At 31.9% G+C, this 20,365-nt stretch overlaps 1 protein-coding gene across 7 annotated transcripts; it reads right to left on the bottom strand.

The window, feature by feature from the left end:
- Window positions 1-697: 697 nt before the first annotated feature.
- Window positions 698-19,992, bottom strand: LOC145959156 (uncharacterized). Of its 7 annotated transcripts, XM_083077720.1 has the most exons (5): window positions 19,242-19,983; window positions 14,421-14,485; window positions 11,749-12,788; window positions 5,713-5,814; window positions 698-3,781 (listed from the first exon to the last, which is right to left on the bottom strand). In XM_083077720.1, the coding sequence occupies exon 5, from the start codon at window positions 1,987-1,989 to the stop codon at window positions 892-894; it is 1,098 nt and encodes a 365-aa protein (XP_082933846.1). In that variant the 5' UTR covers window positions 1,990-3,781; window positions 5,713-5,814; window positions 11,749-12,788; window positions 14,421-14,485; window positions 19,242-19,983; the 3' UTR covers window positions 698-891. The 7 variants fall into 7 exon arrangements, 5 of the variants coding, with proteins under 5 accessions (XP_082933846.1, XP_082933849.1, XP_082933842.1 ...); XM_083077716.1 differs by lacking the exon at window positions 698-3,781 and having other exon boundaries at window positions 5,195-5,814; window positions 19,242-19,952; XM_083077723.1 differs by lacking the exons at window positions 11,749-12,788; window positions 14,421-14,485.
- Window positions 19,993-20,365: the final 373 nt, after the last annotated feature.

Raw genomic sequence — 20,365 nt, 5'->3', positions numbered from 1 at the left:
ATAATTTTTAAAGTATTTTTGAATATTCAATAATTAAAAATATGAAGATATAAGATAAAATATATAAGTGAAATAAGGGGAAAAAAATATGAGAAATTTCAAATTGTTACATTTTTGGGAGAATTTGAAATTTTACTACTTCAAAGAATTTCACAAATGCTCTGGTAATCGATTACAACACGTGGTAATCGATTACAACGGTTTATTTTCAAAATGATTGGAACGTTGTAAAGTTTAAATTCAAATTTTGAAATTTTCATCTTCTGGTAATCGATTACATGGAATGGTAATCGATTACCAGTCTCTTAAAAACAATAATTGCCTTATTAAAACTTAAAATATTGAAAACCTTTATTTTGAAAACCTTATTAATATAAATCATATTTGGGTTTTCTTTGAAATTCTTTATTTTAAATGGCCAAGAACTTTATGCAATATTTCTCCCCCTTTTTGATGATGACAACATACTGTAGATGGAAAGAAACATAAAACAGTGTATATCGATCACTCCCCCTTAGTCTCCCCCTTAATAAATCATTGTTTGATGTTAATTTTTATATTGTAAAAATTTGACTTTAAATAGACAGTTGTAATGATCAGATTAAATTGTTCAATTCAAAATATCTAATATTTGATCAGGACCCTTCTTTCCTTTTCTCTCCCCCTTTGGCAACATCAAAAGGAATGAGACAATATATAAAAAAAATTGAATAAGATAAAGAAACACCATTCAGAAACAAAAGTACAATATGTCCTATGAGCAAAATAGTCAGAGTCAAGCGAGCAGAATTAATCTAAAACATACTAATCAAAGATCCAGAAATTGACTAAAAATTAGTCCAAAACATAAGATAAACTAAAATAGCAAATAACAGAATCAGAGTCAACTAGCTACTCGGAAGGGCGTCTAAGAGATTTTACTTCCTCCTCAAGACGAGTCATGCGAGTGTCAAGAGAATCAAAACGTTCACCAACATAGAACCGGAGATCTCTAATTTCATTGAGAACATCCGAGAGAAGTGCTGATGAAGGATCTTGAGGAGGTGGTGACGGAGTTCGATCGTCAGTGTCTACTGCTTGAAAATCCCGCTTCCTGACCCAGGTGTTGTCCAGTGTTTTCTTGTACCCAAAGGAAGCAATTGCATTTGCTCCAATCTCAAAGACCCTCTTAACTGGAACCCAGGTTTCATCTTCCAAAGGAACTTTAAAATGTTCCAAAATAGTAGTTACAAAATGTGGGTATGGAAGAGAAGCATTAACCCGCAAGGCCTTCTTCATTCGACTCCTAATCAGATGAGCCCAGCTAAATTCCCGGCCAGTGATTAGAGCCCATATCAAAATTAAGTCCTCTTCTGAAGCCTGTGCAAGGTTAGTCGTGCGTGGAAGCAATACCCGAACAATTATGTAATGCATGATTCTATAATCAAATTTCATTGAGCCAGCCAATAATCTTCCAGCCATGTCAACATTATCCACACAAATCATACTTCGGGCATTGGGATGGGAATATTCTGGTTTCCATGTATCCGGAATCGTTCCCTCAAACAGAGTACCTTGATCTTTTAATTTTGATAAATCCCGGAACAGAGACTGATTTATCACTATTGAAATCTTTTTAACCTCACTGTAAAGAACTCCATTCCTAATTTCCAAATTGCTGTAAAAGACCCTAACTAATTCTGGATAAACAGGGTTTTTCATAGCCATAAAATCTACTAACCCAGAATTCTTAAAAATCGTATAACACTCAAAAGATTCATCCTCAAAAAAATTAATACTGATATATTTGGGATCAACAATATTTCTCTCAGAAAATAACTGGTAGTACTTATCTCGTTGTTCGTCTGTGGAGAACAGAGCGAGAGCACGTCCAGCGTACGGAATGGGATTCGTAGGAGTAGGGGCATCGTCGGAGGGAGGCTGTTGGCGGCGCCTAGCGGTGGTTGAACGAGACGAAGAACCCTTATGACGTTTGGATGATTCTGCCATTTGAATGTTTTTTTTTGAAAAATGCAATCGGTAGAGTTGAAGAGACTTGAAAACGATGAAGAATGGAACAAACGGGGCTCAATTTGGTTAAGATTTGAGGAAGATATGGGGATTTGAAGATCTAAGGGCGCGGAGGGTTTTGGGTTTTCTTTCGTGTGGAAGAAGACGAACTGTACTTTTTTAAGTGCAGAGGAGTCGTGTAATCGATTACATGACTATGGTAATCGATTACACCTTTTTGAGATTCTTTGCATTTTGGAACTGGTAATCGATTACATTACATGGTAATCGATTACACTATACCCAGATAAGTGAATTAGCACTGGTAATCGATTACAATACTCTGTAATCGATTACGTATAGCAGAACAAGCAAACATGCACTGGTAATCGATTACATGACCAATAGCTGATACTTTAAAACATTCTATAAAAGTCATTAAAATAACTATAAGAAGATAATGTCCACAAATATAAAATAAATAATAATTAATTAATTTAGTTATTTATTGAAAAATATCTTTCTAATTTTATATACCTGAACAAGAGCTGTCAAAACGGGCCAGCCCGACCCGTTTGGCCCTGCCCACCTCAACCCACTTTTTAAGTGGGCCAACCCGGCCCGGCCCACCAAGTTTATTATCTAAAATTTTCTAGCCCGGCCCGGTCCACGACGGGTTGGTGGGCTAAACGGGCAGCCCACGAAACCACCTTATTTATTTAAAAAAAATTATAATTTAAAATAAATTTCAATATAAAATAATATTTAATCTAAAGTAAAAAATTTTAAACTAAGTATCATGGGTACAACATTAAAATTAAATTAATAAGTGTGCAACTTTAAAAAATTAAAAAAATAAAAAATAAAAAATCTTTCATGAGAGTGATTATTCATCAATATTAAATTTTATTAGAGGTTTGGATAGATAAATTTATAGTAATGTCATATTATTTAACATTGATTTTATCTTTATCTATAAAAAAATGATATCTTATTAAAATAATGCATATATAATAATAAATAGTTAAGTGAGTTGTTAGTGGGTTTAGGGGATGGGTTGGTAAGTGGGTCAGGTGGGCCACCCCGCCCACCACGGGTTCAACCCGGTGGGCCGGGTCGAAAGTGGGCCGGGTCACATTTTTTGACCCATCATAAATTTTTTCATTTTTTTGGCCCGGCCCGGCCCGTTTTCAAGGTGGGCCGGGTTGACCCACGGGCTGGAGCCCACTTTGACAGCTCTAACAAGCAGACACATACTGGTAATCGATTACATGACCATGGTAGGCCACTAGGCCAAAAGCTATAGCTGATAGTCAAGGCGCAACTCTTTTTACTTAAGAGCGTAGAAGCCCAAGTTTGAGAACGGCCCGTTTTGGGCTACTTAAAAATCAAAATATTACAAAATATTATTAATATTCTTAGGGATTTTTGATTTAGTTAGATGTTAAAAAATGCCTAATACAGTAACTTTATAAATTAATGTAGTGATTAAATATTTTGCGGTTACATATTATAATTTATTTTAGTAGAAAATCTGCCTAGTCAATTTATCTCCTAGAATTGAAGATTTAGACAATTTTATAATTTGCCACACAATCTATTATATTTTTCATTTATTTCATTCATTGTCAATATAAATTTAATTATAACATTATTTCCAATTAAATTATTTTTATTTTCACTGCGTGTCGCTGCGTTCATTTGGATTGTGGTTGGGTTTGGTGTTTCTTCTTCAGTGTTTCTCCATCCACCAATTCAATCACCGCTCGCAGATCCGACTCTGCAACAATTTCTTAAATACAAATATTTAATTAATTAATTTTAATATATATACTAAATTTAATATTAGAAAATTTATAAATATTTTAGTTATAATTTTTATTATCTTTTGATTTAATATTGGATTTCTTTTGATTATGAAAGATATTTACCTGAATTTGAGTTATAATTGTTATAATCTTTTGATTTAATATTGGATTTTATTTATTATAAAACATAATAAATAAAATCTAAAATCTAGAGCAATTTCTTTGATACAAATATGTAATTAATTTTAATATATAATAAATTTAATATCAAAATATTTATTATAATTTTAGTTATGATTTATATAATATTTTGATTTAATATTAAATTTCTTTTGATTAAAATATTTTAATATATTTTATTTAAAATATTGGTTAACATATTTTATTATATTTTCATTTTAATTTATTATAAAATAATTAGAATATTTAATTTAACATTATTAAAAAAATAATCATTATAAAATTTATTCTTTTTTAATTTAATTATTTATTATAATACTTTTTAGTTACTGTATTTACCAAAAAATTATTTTTAATTAAAATATATTTTAGAATTTTAGTTAATTCATTATCATTCACTCACTTGATTAAAAAGTGATAAAATATAATTAATTTTTAATTAATTTAATAAAATAAAAACTTTAAAATATATGTCTAAAATCTGTAACAATTTCTTAAATACAAATATTTAATTAATTAATTTTAATATATACTAAGTTTAATATTAGAAAATTTATAAATATTTTAGTTATAATTTTTATTATATTTTGATTTAATATTGGTTTTCTTTTGGTTATGAAAGATATTTACCTGAATTAGAGTTATGATTGTTATAATCTTTTGATTTAATATTGGATTTTATTTATTATAAAACATAATAAATAAAATCTAGAATCTAGAGCAATTTCTTTGATACAAATATGTAATTAATTTTTATTTATTATAAAACATAATAAATAAAATCTAGAATCTAGAGCAATTTCTTTGATACAAATATGTAATTAATTTTAATATATAATAAATTTAATATCAAAATATTTATTATAATGTTAGTTATGATTTATATAATATTTTGATTTAATATTAAATTTCTTTTGATTATAATATTTTAATATATTTTATTTAAAATATTGGTTAACATATTTTATTATATTTTCATTTTAATTTATTATAAAATAATTAGAATATTTAATTTAACATCATTAAAAAAATAATCATTATAAAATTTATTCTTTTTTAATTTAATTATTTATTATAATACTTTTTAGTTACTATATTTACCAAAAAATTATTTTTAATTAAAATATATTTTAGATTTTTAGTTAATTCATTATCATTCACTCGCTTGATTAAAAAGTGATAAAATATAATTAATTTTTAATTCATTTAATAAAATAAAAACTTTAAAATATATGTCTAAAATCTGTAACAATTTCTTAAATACAAATATTTAATTAATTAATTTTAATATATACTAAATTTAATATTAGAAAATTTATAAATATTTTAGTTATAATTTTTATTATATTTTGATTTAATATTAGATTTCTTTTGGTTATGAAAGATATTTACCTGGATTTGAGTTATGATTGTTATAATCTTTTGGTTTAATATTGGATTTTATTTATTATAAAATATAATAAATAAAATATAAAATCTAGAGCAATTTTTTTATACAAATATGTAATTAATTTTAATATATAATAAATTTAATATCAGAATATTTATTATAATTTTAGTTATGATTTATATAATATTTTGATTTAATATTACTGGAAGAAAAATTATTTCCACGTATTAGCCCTAAACAATCAAAATTATTACAGTACTAGAAGGGTAATGTACAATGTAAAACAAATAAATAAATAAATAAGGGGAAGAAATGGAGTGTGAAAACTAAAAACCCTACTCTTACATTTGTATTGTTGCAATGAAAAGGAAAACTCCCTTAGCCAAAGTTGCCGCTGTTGTTGTAACCCTAGTTGTTGTGAGCCACCTCTTGGCTCTACAACACTCACTACAAAAAAAATTATAAATAGTGGAGGTTATTTTGCAGAGGTTTTAAAACCCTCCTTAAATTATTAAAATCTGCCATTTTTTTGTTTAATTTGTAGAGGTTTATAACCTCCTCTAATTAAAATATTATTTTAATTTGTAGAGGTTTATAACCTTCTCTAATTAAAAAATATTTTCCCACTTAAATATTTTTTCTCTAAAAGTTAAAACAAAAGGAAATTATAATGTGACTCTACAAGTACTTCCCTTTCAAAAATAAAAAAAAATCTTTTCATTTCCCTCTTAAAAGAATCAGAAACCCCCTCCCCCTCTCTTCAAATCTTCAAACCCTCCTCCACTCCTACACCGCTACAAACCCTAGATTCCAACGAGGTAGCTCCTCCCACCGCCACCGCCACTGCCACCCAAACCCCCGATTCCCACTCCTCCACCTCTCCTTCAACCAGGACTCCGGCTACTTCATCGCCGCCACCGACCACGAATTCCACATCTACAACTGCGACGCCTTCCGCGAGATCTTCCGCTGCGACTTCGGCCCCGAAGGCGGTGTGGGCCTGGTCCACATGCTCTTCCGATGTAACATCCTCGCCTTCGTGGGCGGCGACTCCAAACAAGGTGATGATCTGGGACGACCACCAGTCCCGGTGCATCGACGAGCTCTCCTTCAGGTCAGAGGTGAAGGGCGTCCGTCTCCGGGGTGACTGCATCGCGGTGGTCCTAGCCCACAAGATTGAGACTATTGCTAACCCTAAGGGCCTCTGCGACCTCTCTCACGTTTCCACCACCATGGTGTTGGTGTGTGTGAAGTCCCACATCGGTTAGGAGGGAGAACAAAGCATGCCATATATATGGGTGTGGATACCTTCCTTGTGTGGACGCGTTTTGGGGTGGCATGGGTGCCATTGCCAGAAGCAAAACCGTGAGGGCTGCGGCCAAAGCGGACAATATCCACATGCGGGTTGCTGGGCTATTACATTTGGTATCAGAGCCTGGACCCGGGCCGGTGTGCCAGCGAGGGCGCTGGACTCCCTTGAGGGGGGTGGATTGTGAAGTCCCACATCGGTTAGGAAGGAGAACGAAGCATGCCATATATATGGGTGTGGATACCTTCCTTGTGTGGACGCGTTTTGGGGTGGCATGCGTGCCATTGCCAGAAGCAAAACCGTGAGGGTTGCGGCCAAAGCGGACAATATCCACATGCGGGTTGCTGGGGTGTTACATTTGGTATCAAAGCCTGGACCCGGGCCGGTGTGCCAGCGAGGGCGCTGGACTCCCATGAGGGGGGTGGATTGTGAAGTCCCACATCAGTTAGGAAGGAGAACGAAGCATGCCATATATATGGGTGTGGATACCTTCCTTGTGTGGACGCGTTTTGGGGTGGCATGCGTGCCATTGCCAGAAGCAAAACCGTGAGGGCTGCGGCCAAAGCGGACAATATCCACATGCGGGTTGCTGGGGTGTTACAGTGTGCCCTGGCCTACAGAAGGGCCAGGTTAGGGTTGAGCATTATGCCTCCAAGAGGACCCTTCGCCCTCACTCACGATGGACACTTGCTCGCCACCGCCAGCTCCAAGGGCACCCTCGTTAGGCTCTTCAACACCCTCGATGGTTCCTTGCTCCAAGAGGCCTATTCCATCTCATTCTTTCTTGCTTTTCACTTGGGACAAAACTTAAAATGCTTTTTCTGTTGTTCTTTTTTCAAAATCAGAGTTTCACTTTAGTTATATACTCTATGCATTCAAGAACAACATAGGTAAATGAGAAGAAACATCAATTAAGAATGAACAACAATGCCAAAATCACCCAAGGAATTGCAACTTGGTTGCATGGCTGCTTATAGTATTGGTTTGCAATCAGAATTAGAGTTTCATTTATTAAAGGTTTGTGCGTTGTGAATGTTATTTTAAACGCTATCTTTTCTTATTATGCATGTGTCTGTTAGCACGATCTTTTTTTTTTTTGTGAATCTTGTGGTTTGGATTTTTTCTGTATTTCTGTTTTTTCGAGTGTTCTTGGGTTGCTGTTACATGTTTGAAATTGGGAGCTTAAGTTGAAAATATTGGTATTTATGCTGTGTTGAACTTTGATTTCAAATTAGGGAACTGAGAAGGAATGTGGAGAGCTTGGTATTTGTCTCTCTCTAAAAGGATGGTCCTGTGATGGGAAAGGAACCAATCTAACTCTAATTTGTTATGGATTTGATTTACATAGTGGTTGTTTCTTGATTCAGCTTCTTATGTGGATCTTCAATATGTTCTCTTCAATTTATAATGGATATACATTCTTATGTTAGATATTGATGGAACTAACTTTAAGGCCCCATAGGCTCTGTTGGTTTATAGACACTTTGGTTTATGTCACGAATAATTCTGAGAATGTTTTTGTAAAACGTGATGCAGACTTTGGAATTTTTTTTTCTTCTAGATAGAGGCATATGCTTGCCTAAACTGATAAATTACAATCTCTCCCTTGCCCCCAAATTCTAATTGGTTGTTTGGCTAATCTTTGAGCGCATATTCTTTGTAAAGTCTAGTTAAAAGGGCTTAGGTATCTATCATCTAACCAAAGTGAAAGAATTTGCTTATCATATCCCAAGGGTCTGTTTCAATAAACTTCTCCACAAGCATTTCTAGGAGAAAAAAAAATAGGAAGGACAAATAAAATAAGTTTTTCCAGAAGTTAAAATTAACTTATGCATTAGTTAACTTGTAGAATTTCTCTTATATTAGCTTCTCCAAAAATCTTATTTTAAACTTATGCATAAGTTAGTTTTAGTTTGTGCAGAAACTTATTTCATTTTTTCTTGTTTTCTTCTACTAGTTCTTATAAAGAAGTTTATTCAAATAGACCTTAATTCTAATTTAATTTGTACTTGAATTATTGTTGTCTACACCTGAACTTTTGTTTCCCTACGTGAGTGGAGTCTCTTTAATGGAAATTTGGCATTTTTTATTGTTCATATATTTGAAAAGATCAACCTCAGTTAGTAAGGTGTAAATATGATAAATATGAATGATTTTTATTTGCTGCTTGAAGTCCTTTTTCATTTTGAAGCTCTGCAAACATGCGCACAGAAAATAAATTAAAAGGGATTTAATCTAGTTAAGAGTGTCCTAGCAGAAAGTTAGTCATTGTTCTTAAGGTTTATGCCTTCTATCTTATAATAATAATTATAGATGTCATTAATAAAATTCTCAATTAGTTAATGGCTTTGTTTTCAAGGCATTGTTCGTATGGATGTATTAATAAAATTCATTGAATGTTTGCGGATTTTGTATCGTGCTCTTCTTGTTAACGGAAAAAGAAAAAGCTTATTTGAACTTAGACTTATAACATTTAACTCTATGGGTCCTGCTAACATTAAACTATATTAACTATATACTCCTATTTCATTAAGTTTAACGGGTTTATACAAATAATAAAAATGAATAAATAGTATATAGATGGACAGTATAAAACTATAAATACTATTCTCATCCAATTATAGTTGCTATGTACAATAAGCTTGTTAATTTTTACTACTATAACTATTTTTAGTTGTCAGATTTCTAATTAGTTGATATTTATATGCATGGAAATTAAACTCTAATAAAACTCTTTTTTGCATATTTTTAGAAACCCTGTATTTAAACTTGTGAACAAAGAATAAGAATAATTGCTTAGTTAAGCAATTTTCCAAAATGGGCGATGTTTTAATTCGTATGCTCAGAGCTTTAATGGGTGATACCATGTGTTGTCAACCTTTTTAATTGTTTTTTTGATATTCCACGTTTCTGTGAGATGATATTTCAGTTTTTGTTTTATCATTATCAATGCTTCATTTGTAATGTCTTGCTAGGTGAATTAATTGGTTTTGCAAATCCTTTGTTCTTATACAGTTATTGATGAGTTGGTCTAAAACATTATTGGTGCAATATTCACCTCTTTCTGTGGAGGTGCTGAAATTGGTCGGGCAATAGCAAAAGACACTTGCATTTCCCTAGTTTCATTTACTGGAAGTTCAAAGGTACTTTGTGTTCTTGGGATTTGAACATAGAATCTATTTGTATACAAATTTAGAAGTTCTTAAAAGAGTTTTCTTATAGAAAAATATTATTTATTTTCTGTAGAAAAACTCTAAAAAAATGCTTCTAATTTTTATTTGAACATGTTGGCTAGTTCTTCATTAACATCATTGTCTGATTTTCTTCATTTTGGCTAGTTCTTAATACTTTTTATCTCAAGTTAGGTCTATAAGTAAACATACATGATCAAAGTAATAACTATGCATAAGTTTGGAATATTAAAATAATTGTTTGGAATTTATTTTTTTTTATTGATTGTCATTATGATATAGTATGTGTGATACACCCTTGTATATAGTATATATAACTAACTATTTTTTCTTTTCTTATTTCAGCCAAATGATGCTTCAAGTGTTCCTAATACACCTTTGGAAGCAAGTGGATCTACTGGTGCTAACAACCCTTAGTTTGCTTATAGTGTATTTTTTGGATTTAAAGTTTAATTAGTATAAGACTAATATTACTTTGTTATGGATTTTATGTCATACTTTGATTTACAATAGAAATTTGAATTGTAAATTTTTGAACTATACACTGTTATTTTTGTTATTGGAAATATAATTTCTACTTCCACATTATGAGTATTCTTTTATTGTGACACTGGTAATCGATTACAAGAAATAGGTAATCGATTACCAGAGAACCTTTTAATAAGTAAATTGCGAACATATGATTTTCATTGTCTGGTAATCGATTACATGTATAGGTAATCGATTACCAGACTCTTCAAACAATAGTTTCCTCATTAAAGACGCCCAGTTTGTGAGGGATTCAACCCAGTTAGTGACGGATTTTATCCGTCGCAAATTGTGACGGATTTATGGCGTCGCAAATTGTGACGGGTTCTACTCAATAATAGGCATCACAGTTTGTGACGGATTTTCTTCGTCGCAAATTGTGACGGATTCGTTCATCACAATTTGTGAGGGACTCACATACCTCTCAATCCCTCTCAAATAGCGGGGGATTTAATCCCTCACAAATTGCGAGGGATTTAATCCCTCACAAATTGCGACGGATATTTATTAATTTCTAAACATTTATTGTTACAAATTAGTGACGGAAATTATATTGTTTGTGACGCCTTAATTCCGTCACTAATTGTGACGGAGAAAATAATCCGTCACTAAATATTTTGTGACGCCAAATTTTGTGACGGAATCATTTCCGTCACAAATTCCGTCACTAACTTATTTGTGACGGATTTTATGAAGTTTAGTGACAGATTTTTTCCCTCTCTAATTTTAATTTTTCTAGTAGTGTAAGCTCCACTAACTCTACGGGTGACATCCTATAAGGTGCAATAGAAATAGGTCCTGTACCTGGTATTAAGTCTATGGAAAATTCTACTTCTCTTCTAGGTGGTAAGCTAGACATATCATCAGAAAAGACATCCGAAAAGTCACACACAACAGGAAGTTCATTCACCAAAACATTACTCTCAGAATTCAAAGAAGCTAACAACATGTACACTTGGGCATCTTCTTGTAAAAATACCTGAACTTGGTTGGCAGTCAAATAATCCTTACTCACTTTTTCAACAGGCTCACCAAAAACAATAGATTTATCAGCACAATTCAAAAGGACATGATTGGAAGATAACCAGTCCATACCCAGAATAACATCTAGTTGACTTAGAGGCAAACAAATTAAGTCAACCATGAAATCTCTACCATCAATAATCAAAGGACACTTTAAACAGACATCAGAAGTAGACACTGAACCACTAGTTGGTGTCTCTACTATTAATTCAAAAGATAAGGAAGAAATAGGTAATTTTAATTTGGACACACACGCATGTGATATAAAAGAGTGAGTCGCACCAGAGTCATACAAAACAATTAGAGGAGTTCCATTGATGAAACACATACCCTGGATTAAGTCTTTGGATTGAGTAGCTTCAGCACCACTCAAGGCAAACACCCTTCCTGTCGCTCTAGGTTTACTAGCGCTTCCTCCAACCTCTGATGTTCCTTGCTTGTTATTGGGGCATTCATTAGCTTTGTGTCCCTTCTGTTGACAGTTGTAACATGTTATTGCTCTTGGTATCCGACACTCAATTGCCCTATGCCCTGGCTTCCCACAGTTGAAGCAGTTGTTGTGTGGAACAGAACTCACACTCCCTCCTCTAGACATTTGGCTAGCTTGGCTCCTTTGTTGCACAGAATCTTGATTATTCACTTTAGAGCTCGTATTCCCGGCAGACTTGGTGTAAGGTTTACCCTTACTAGATGACCCAAACTTATTATTCCTCATAGGTCCTCCACTCCTATAATGAGTTACCCTAGCACGGTTGTCCTCATCATATACTCGGCACTTGTTTACTAATTCGTGATAGTGAGTGATCCCTTGATAATTGAAAACTTGTTTAATCTCTGGGCGAAGACCACTCACAAACTTCACACATTTGTCCTCCTCATTGTTCACACCATCATACATGGGACAAAATCTGACCAAGTCTTCAAACTTAGTCACATACTCAGCCACAGAATCATCTCCTTGCTTCAATTCAAGGAATTCCACCTGTTTCTTATGTCTCACATCTCGGGGAAAGTATTTCTCCAAGAATAGCCGCTTGAAATTCTCCCAGTTCACTTGGGTACCCGCAGCTATCATTCTTTGTAAAGTACCTTGCCACCAGATGCCAGCCTCTCCAGAAAGCATGAAGGCAGCCAAAGTCACCTTCTGTATCAAAGGACATCCCATAGCTTGGAATATCTTTTCAACTTCAAAAATCCATTCAGCAGCTCCATCAGGATTATAACCCCCACGAAAGCTTGGTGGATTATTTCGCTGGAATCTCTCCAGCCAATCTACCTCTGGTTGTTGGTTCATATTACCAAGAGCCTGAGCCATCGCTTAAAGAGCATCAGCGATTGCACGATCGTTCCTACCTCCTGCCATTACTTTTCTGGTCACCAGAAAAGTTACCAATTATACTATAAGTAAACAACCAACTTAATCAATCATAGCACTAACATATCAACAAATTCCACATTCAATTCATTCCATAAATTATCAACCAAACAAGCATAGTAGACTCATAACTCACGGCCGATTGGATCGACCTGCTCTGATACCACTAAATGTGACACCCTTACTACCCCAACACATATATTGTAATAATAAAAACTTACAAATAATTTTTTCAATTTCGGTAAAAAGGGTTCACATAAAAATCTTCGAAATTATTCTTCAACAACCACAATAATAATATAAAAAAATGAAACGCAAGAGTTTACAAATTGTTTTCAAAAATAACGTTTACAATTCCAAATCTATATAAAACCTATGTTCTAAATTCCTCTGCCCCGATGTCACAATATCAGAGCTTCCCCATAATTCAACTGTTGGCATTCTAGATGCCACTCGAAGCCGGATCTTCCTCACCTAAAACATCCACAATTTATACGGTGAGAAAAGAAAATATCTATATGCAAAGCACATACAAACACACCACAATTGTAATCTCATCATAACTCATTGCTTAATAAAATAATTACAAGCGTTCATATATATATTATAATTTATCAATCATTCATCATCTTCACATCTCAATTCACAACTACATCAATCCATCACAATCCACATAAATCTTACAATTAACAATATGTCAAGACCACGCCACAACTGACACAAGTGACACGGGTTAACTGCCTCACTCATCCCACACCATGCCAGGGGCACGCTCGTCCCTGAAGCATCACCTACCCAGGGTTCGTCTCATCCCTGGTCATTAGTGTGAGGAACCACAAGCACATTACAATCCACACAATCTCTTGCAATTAACCCTATGCCAGGGCTGCCATATGTGACATAAGTGATGCGTGTTAATTGCCTCACTCATCCCACACTATGCCAAGGGCACGCTCGTCCTTGAAGCATCACTACTCAAGGTTCGTCTCATCCCTGGTCATTAGTGTGAGGTACCACAATCACAATCATAATCATATCCACAGAACATCTCATTTCATCTCAATTCCATATTACATGCACAACAGATAAGTCTAACAAAATAAGGGTTTACACACCATTCGAGCAATTCACATCTAGATCATCAATTTTTATCAAATAATATACCAATAACATTCATAAATTAATATTATAAATAATGGAATTATCAATTTAATAAAACTTTAACATAAACAATAAAACCCCCAATTCTTTCAAAACCTAACTCACAGGCACTTTTCTACCGTTTCGTTCTCCCTCTCAGATCATCATTCTTATAAATTAAATATATATTTCTAATCCTCAACATATACAGAATCTAATGGTATCATTAATTCCTCAAACAGAAATATTTCAATTTTTCCAAAACCTAGCCTACAGGCACTTTTCTATAATTTCGTTCTCTCTCCTAGAGCATCATTTTTACAAACAAAATATATATTTATTGTCCTAAATATATACAGAATCAAATAATGCCAATAATTCTTCAAACATAAATATTTCTAAAATTGCTCATAATTTTAAGGGGTTCTTCCTCTACCCAATTCCCTCATGTAACTCTATATATAAATAATTCCCTTTTCCCCCGTACCTGGATATGAAGAAGCAGAATCTAGACTAGATCTGGTTGATCTCCCTCGCTGGGTTCCCCCCGGTCTAAAACAGAAAGTAGAAGAAAGAAGAGAGAGCAGAGGAAAAGAATTCAGAATCAGAATGAGAGGTGTGCTTTTTGGGAGTGGCAAACAACTCTATTTATAGGCTTTTTACGCCGGAACGGCCCGTTCCAAATCCGGAACGGCCCGTTCTGGACCTTTAAAACATGGCTAAAAATCACATCCAGAACGGCCCGTTCCAAAACCAGAACGGCCCGTTCTGGTGTCCATTAATTACCCACAACGGTCACGCCCCGTTCCAATCCCGTTCTCAATTAGGGTTAATGGCATATTTAATAGTCCGGAACGGCCCGTTCCATCTTGAGAACGGCCCGTTCTGGGATATTAACTCACACACAACTTGGTAGTTTGGAACGACCCGTTCCAATTCCGGAACGGCCCGTTCCGAGCTACTAAATCACATGCTTTTTGGAAGTTTGGAACGGCCCGTTCCAATTCCGGAACAGCCCGTTCCAAGCTACTAAATCACCCCTATCACCTTTATAAAATTACCAAAATACCCTTAAAAAAAATAAAATTGAAATAGAAAAATGGGGTGTTACATACTTCATGTCCAATATTCACATTTGAAAGGGCCCGTTCTAGAATCAGAACGGCCTGTTCTGGGCTTGAAGTTTACTTAGTGAATCATGTGTTGGAACGACCCGTTCCAACATAATCTTTCCAGGCCATTTTAGTAGTCTGGAATGGCCCGTTCCAATTTGAGAACGGCCCGTTCTGGGCTACTAAAAATCAAAATATTACAAAATAATTTTCATAAATATTTATTGTTAAAATAGTCATAATTATTAAAAACCTTTAAAACATTCTATAAAACCCAATAAAATAGCTATAAGAAAATAATCTCTATAAATATAAAATAAATAATAAATAATCATTATACTAGTAGAAAATTCAGGATGTTACAATTCACAAAATCAAAAATAAAATAAAATAAAATCAATAATAATTTTAATGTGTTAAACTACTATAAAAGGTAAAATAAAATAAAAGTAAACAAGCCAATATTGATTATCTTTCAAATAGAAAAAATGTTGTCGCAAGAGAGTAAAGTTGTAGCTATTACTATTGGGCAATTGAAAACCTATGAGAGAAACTACCTTCTATATGATTTTGAGTTAGTTGCCATAATTTTCATTTTGAAACTTTGGAGTCATTACCTATATGGTTTTAGATCTGAGGTATTAAGTGATCACAAGAGTCTTAGGGTATTTGGTTTGATCAAAAAGAGTTGAACATGAAGTAGAGAAGGTGGTTAAAAATTTCTAAAGGGTTATTATGACTTTGAGCTTAGATATCACCTAAGTAAAGCCAATGTGGTAGTTGATGTCTTAAGTAGAAAATCCTTACACATGTCATCCTTAATGATTAGAGAGATGGATTTGATAACTGATTTTAGGTATATGAGCTTAACATGTTAAATTACCCTAACAATGTGAGATTAGGAATGTTGAAGGCAACTAGTGATTAAATGAGATAATTAGTGAAGGTTTGGAGACTAATCAATTTTTGGTAGATAGGCTAAATATTGGAACGAATAGAGTGTTAAGGTTTAAAGTTAGGATTTGTGTGCTTAAAGATACTGAGCTTGGGAAGTTAATCTTAGAGAAAGATCATAGGAGTAAGCTTAGTTTTCACCCTAATACCATTAAGATGTATCATGATCTTAAGAAGATGTTTTTGTAGCCTAATATAAAAAATGAGATAAATGAGTTTATGTGTAATAGTTTTGTGTGCCAAAAAGCTAAGGTAGAATACCAAATACCTTCAAGTTTGTTGCAACATTTAAGTGTACCTGAATGGAAGTTTGATAGTATATCTATGGACTTTATGGTTGGGTTATCTAAAATCGTAAAGGGTTTTGATTTTATTTGGCTCATAGAGGATAGATTGACTAAATTTACTAACTTTATACCAATCAAGGTTATGTACTCTTTGGAGAGTTTGATAGAACTCTACTTAAGATAGATTGTTAGATTACACGATGTGCCTTTTAGCATAATTTTCGATAAAGATCTTAGGTTCACATTAGGGTTTGTTTCGAATATGATGATTTATTGTCATTGATTAGCTAAGGAAAAGATTTATAAAGTTCTAAAAAAATTAGAGGAATTAAGGATCTTTTATGACTCTAGAACTTATCTTACTAACTTTTTTTTACTTTCCTTAAGAACTGGACTTATGATATTCATATCTTAAGAAAAATCTTATATATCTTTCCTTAAGTTGGGCCAACTTAACTCTAACCAAAACTACCTCAACCAAATTTACTCTCGAGGATCCTTTGACTCTTAGAGTTCTAAAATAATAGTAATAACAATATTTCAACAATTAATCACAAATATCAAGACCTTTATAGGTGGAGGTGTACGACACCCTTGTGTTTGTTTAAACCTAGTAAGTACCTTGGGTTTAGGAATGACAAAATGGGCTGTGACCCGTGGACCGGCCTGTTGGCCTGCCAAAAATTGGCGGGCTGGGCCCAATATTTCAACCCGCCAACCCGTAGGGCCAAATAGCGGGCTAACCCGTCACAACCCGCCAACCCGCATACTTTAACTTTTTTTTATATTTAATTTTTTATGTTTAACTTATTTTGATGTAGAAGATGAGGATGAAGATGATCAACACAAAAAAGTAGAGACTTCTTCCAAGGGTGTTTCTAATGTTCTTGAAATAGAAAGTTAAAGTTGATTAATTGTGTTTGGACTTATTTTATGGACTATCAAAAATTTAGTTTATTAGTAATTTGTAAGTTTATAATTTGGTTTTGATTTTGATGTAAGTGGACTAATTTCTATTTGATTTTGTTGTAAGTTTGTAATTTCTTTTTGTTGAATATATATTATGTATAATATGTATGCATTTTTAATTTCATATGGTTATATTTATTTATTTGTAGCAATTTTTTTTATTTGAACATAAAATATATATTTTTTTAAATTTTTTTATAATTTTTTTTGTAGTATGCAAGCTGGCCCGCTGACCTGCTAGCCCGTCCTTAGGCGGGGCGAACTAGCTATCCCAACCCGTTTTCTATTGGCAGCCCAGCTCGTTTTGGGTGGGCCATTGGCGGGCTGAGCCAAAATGGGCCGAGCTAGCCCGTTTTGCCACCCCTACTTGGGTCAGGGCCAAATGTGGTGCAACAGACTCAATATTTCTTTTACATGCAATTTTGAATTTAATTTTCAATCTATGAATATAGAAAAATAAAATAAAAATGTTAGTTTGATATATTGACATGCTAAAAAATATTAATAATGAAAAAGGAATCTAAAAATAAAATAACAATACATATTTACATATAACATTATAAATTTTTTTTATAAAATAAAAAATATAATAAAAATAAGGAAAAATACGCCATCAATAACATTTTAAAAAAGTATAAACTAAATAGTTATCAATACTTCATAAAATAAAAATAAATTCTAAGAGCAAATTTTCTTTTTATTTATTATTTTTTACAAAAACAACAACAAACACACACATAATGACAAAAAAAAAAAAAAAGAAGAGATTTTGATGTATTTTCTATTCACCCTTCTAAAGGTCTAAGTGATCACGGTAATTCACAAATCCAAATTGATCCAAATTGATTCAATGATTTTGAATCGAGTTTTTTAGTATTCAAATTAGATTCTACCCAATTGAAATAAGACACCATACATGTTAGGTTACGAATTTTGTACTTTTGACACGTGTCCCAATCTAATCATATATAATCTATACTATTACTTAAGAGGATTGCTCCATTTGGTATTCATATATTTTTGGACAATTTTACCCTAAACTTTTATAAATTACAAAATTATTATTACTATTTTTTATAAATTTCATTCTATAACTGCCAAAAAATTTAATAACTACCCACTATTATATAATTTTTTTTAAAAATAATTCACGAAAGTATGGAGTGTCTTTTGTATGCTACTAGTAGTAGAAGTAGTAGTAGTAGTAGTAATAATAATAATAATAATAATAATAATAATAATAATAATAATAATAATAATAATAATAATAATAATAATAATAATAATAGTAATAATAATAATTTAATAAATATAATAATATAGTAATAATAATAATATAGTATTTGGATGATCATTGCTTAGGATAATACTCTTTGTTAATCTTGTTCAATAATGAGTTTTGTGTTTTTGGGTTAAAAGCATTTTAACAATATAACATACTTATTTGATTTTTTATATATATTAATATTAGTTGTTTGAGTTGATAATAATGTAGTGAAATAAATAAATTTATTTTAGAATTTAATTTCTATCATTATTTATTTTATACCTTGATAACATTACATTTGCAATAAGACTAAATAAATTTAATTATATACACTTAATTGATTCAATACAATCCAACCCACTCACAATCAAGTTAAATTAACCTAAATTTCAAAAAAAAAATATTACATAAACTTGACTCAATTTAATCTATTAAACTTTAATTAAATCAAATAACATATTCATTCAAACTCAATTCAATTCAAACTCAATTCAACGCAACGTGGCTTGAACCCCCACACCCTTCCCTTCAATACACCCATTTATATGCTTCTTCTCACATCACAAGGTTCTCAACAATAAAATTATCAGCATGCACACCATGAAGCCATAAAATAATATAGCATTTTTCACATCAATTTTTTTTTTAGAAAAATGCATAAACAACATAAATTTGCAGTAATATTGCTGAAATAAAATGGACGAATTTGGAAGGCTTACCAGCGGTGAGGGAAGAAGCTAAAGAGAAAGAGCCAAGAAGCATAGAAGCCATTATCCACGCTAACTTTTCACCGAGCTTGTGTGTCACTCAGTTTCGCCAAATATATATATATAAAGAAACTATGTAACGTGAACCTTTTAAATATCTGAATTTGAAAGTCAAATGCTAATTAATATTATAGTTGTAGACAGTCACCAAAACACAATTATACCTTCTATTTAATTACAACCTACATTTCCATATAATAGTCATGTAAATTTATGATAAATATATAATTTTAATTGTAGTATAAAATTATTTATTTTATTAATAATTGATTTTAAAATACTAATATTTAATTTATAAATAATTATAATAAACAAAATTTAAATTAGATAAGTTGTTGAAATAATCTCAACAAACTCTCTTGTCAAAGGAAACTCACTAAAATTACTTTCCGACAAGAAAGTAATTCTTGTTTAATATATAAGAGTTGATTAATTTAAAATTTAATGGTATTCTTTAATGTGTAATTGAAAATATAAAAAATCATTCAAACACAATAATTATCCAATTCACAATCAACCCCTCATGTAAAACATGAACTATTATTTTGCGCAAGAATGTTTTTAAGAATTTTTAACTTCATGTCTAATTTAATTTTAGTTTATACACATAATTTAATTTAAATTTTAGTTATGTATAATAAACATTTAATTTGTGTATTGCACTTACTAAAATACTAGTGTAATGTAAACTATTATCAAGACTAATCATTAAATTATATATATATATATATATATATACCGTTAATACGTAAATAAAACAATAAATACAATCAAATACAAATTAATATCATTTTCTTTTATTTTAACACCTTCTCTTGTAATTCTACAAAAATTTTGGTTATTCCTTTTAAATCTATACACAAATCAAGAAAAAGCATGTAATTATTTAGGCTTTGTTTGGGAGGGGGGAATAGAAGGTAAGAGAATAGATGAGAATTGGTTTAATAAGAAATATGTAAGAAATAAAGTAGAATAAAGTAAAATTTGTAATTGTTTGGTAAAGTAGAATTAGGTGAAAAATAGAGTTAAATTAATTTATATTAAATAAAATAAAATACTAAATTAATAAATTTTAG

The sequence above is a fragment of the Cajanus cajan genome, chromosome 1 (assembly GCF_000230855.2).
Source record: "Cajanus cajan strain Asha chromosome 1, NIPB_CcT2T_4, whole genome shotgun sequence".
Classification (NCBI taxonomy): domain Eukaryota; kingdom Viridiplantae; phylum Streptophyta; class Magnoliopsida; order Fabales; family Fabaceae; genus Cajanus; species Cajanus cajan.
The sequence above is the reverse complement of the archived record's forward strand: the minus strand, read 5'-3'. Positions and strand labels throughout refer to the sequence as shown.

Excerpts from the sequence above, each read along its gene's own strand:
- LOC145959156 (XM_083077710.1), bottom strand. The coding sequence starts at position 12,733 with ATGGCTCAGGCTCTTGGTAATATGAACCAACAACCAGAGGTAGATTGG.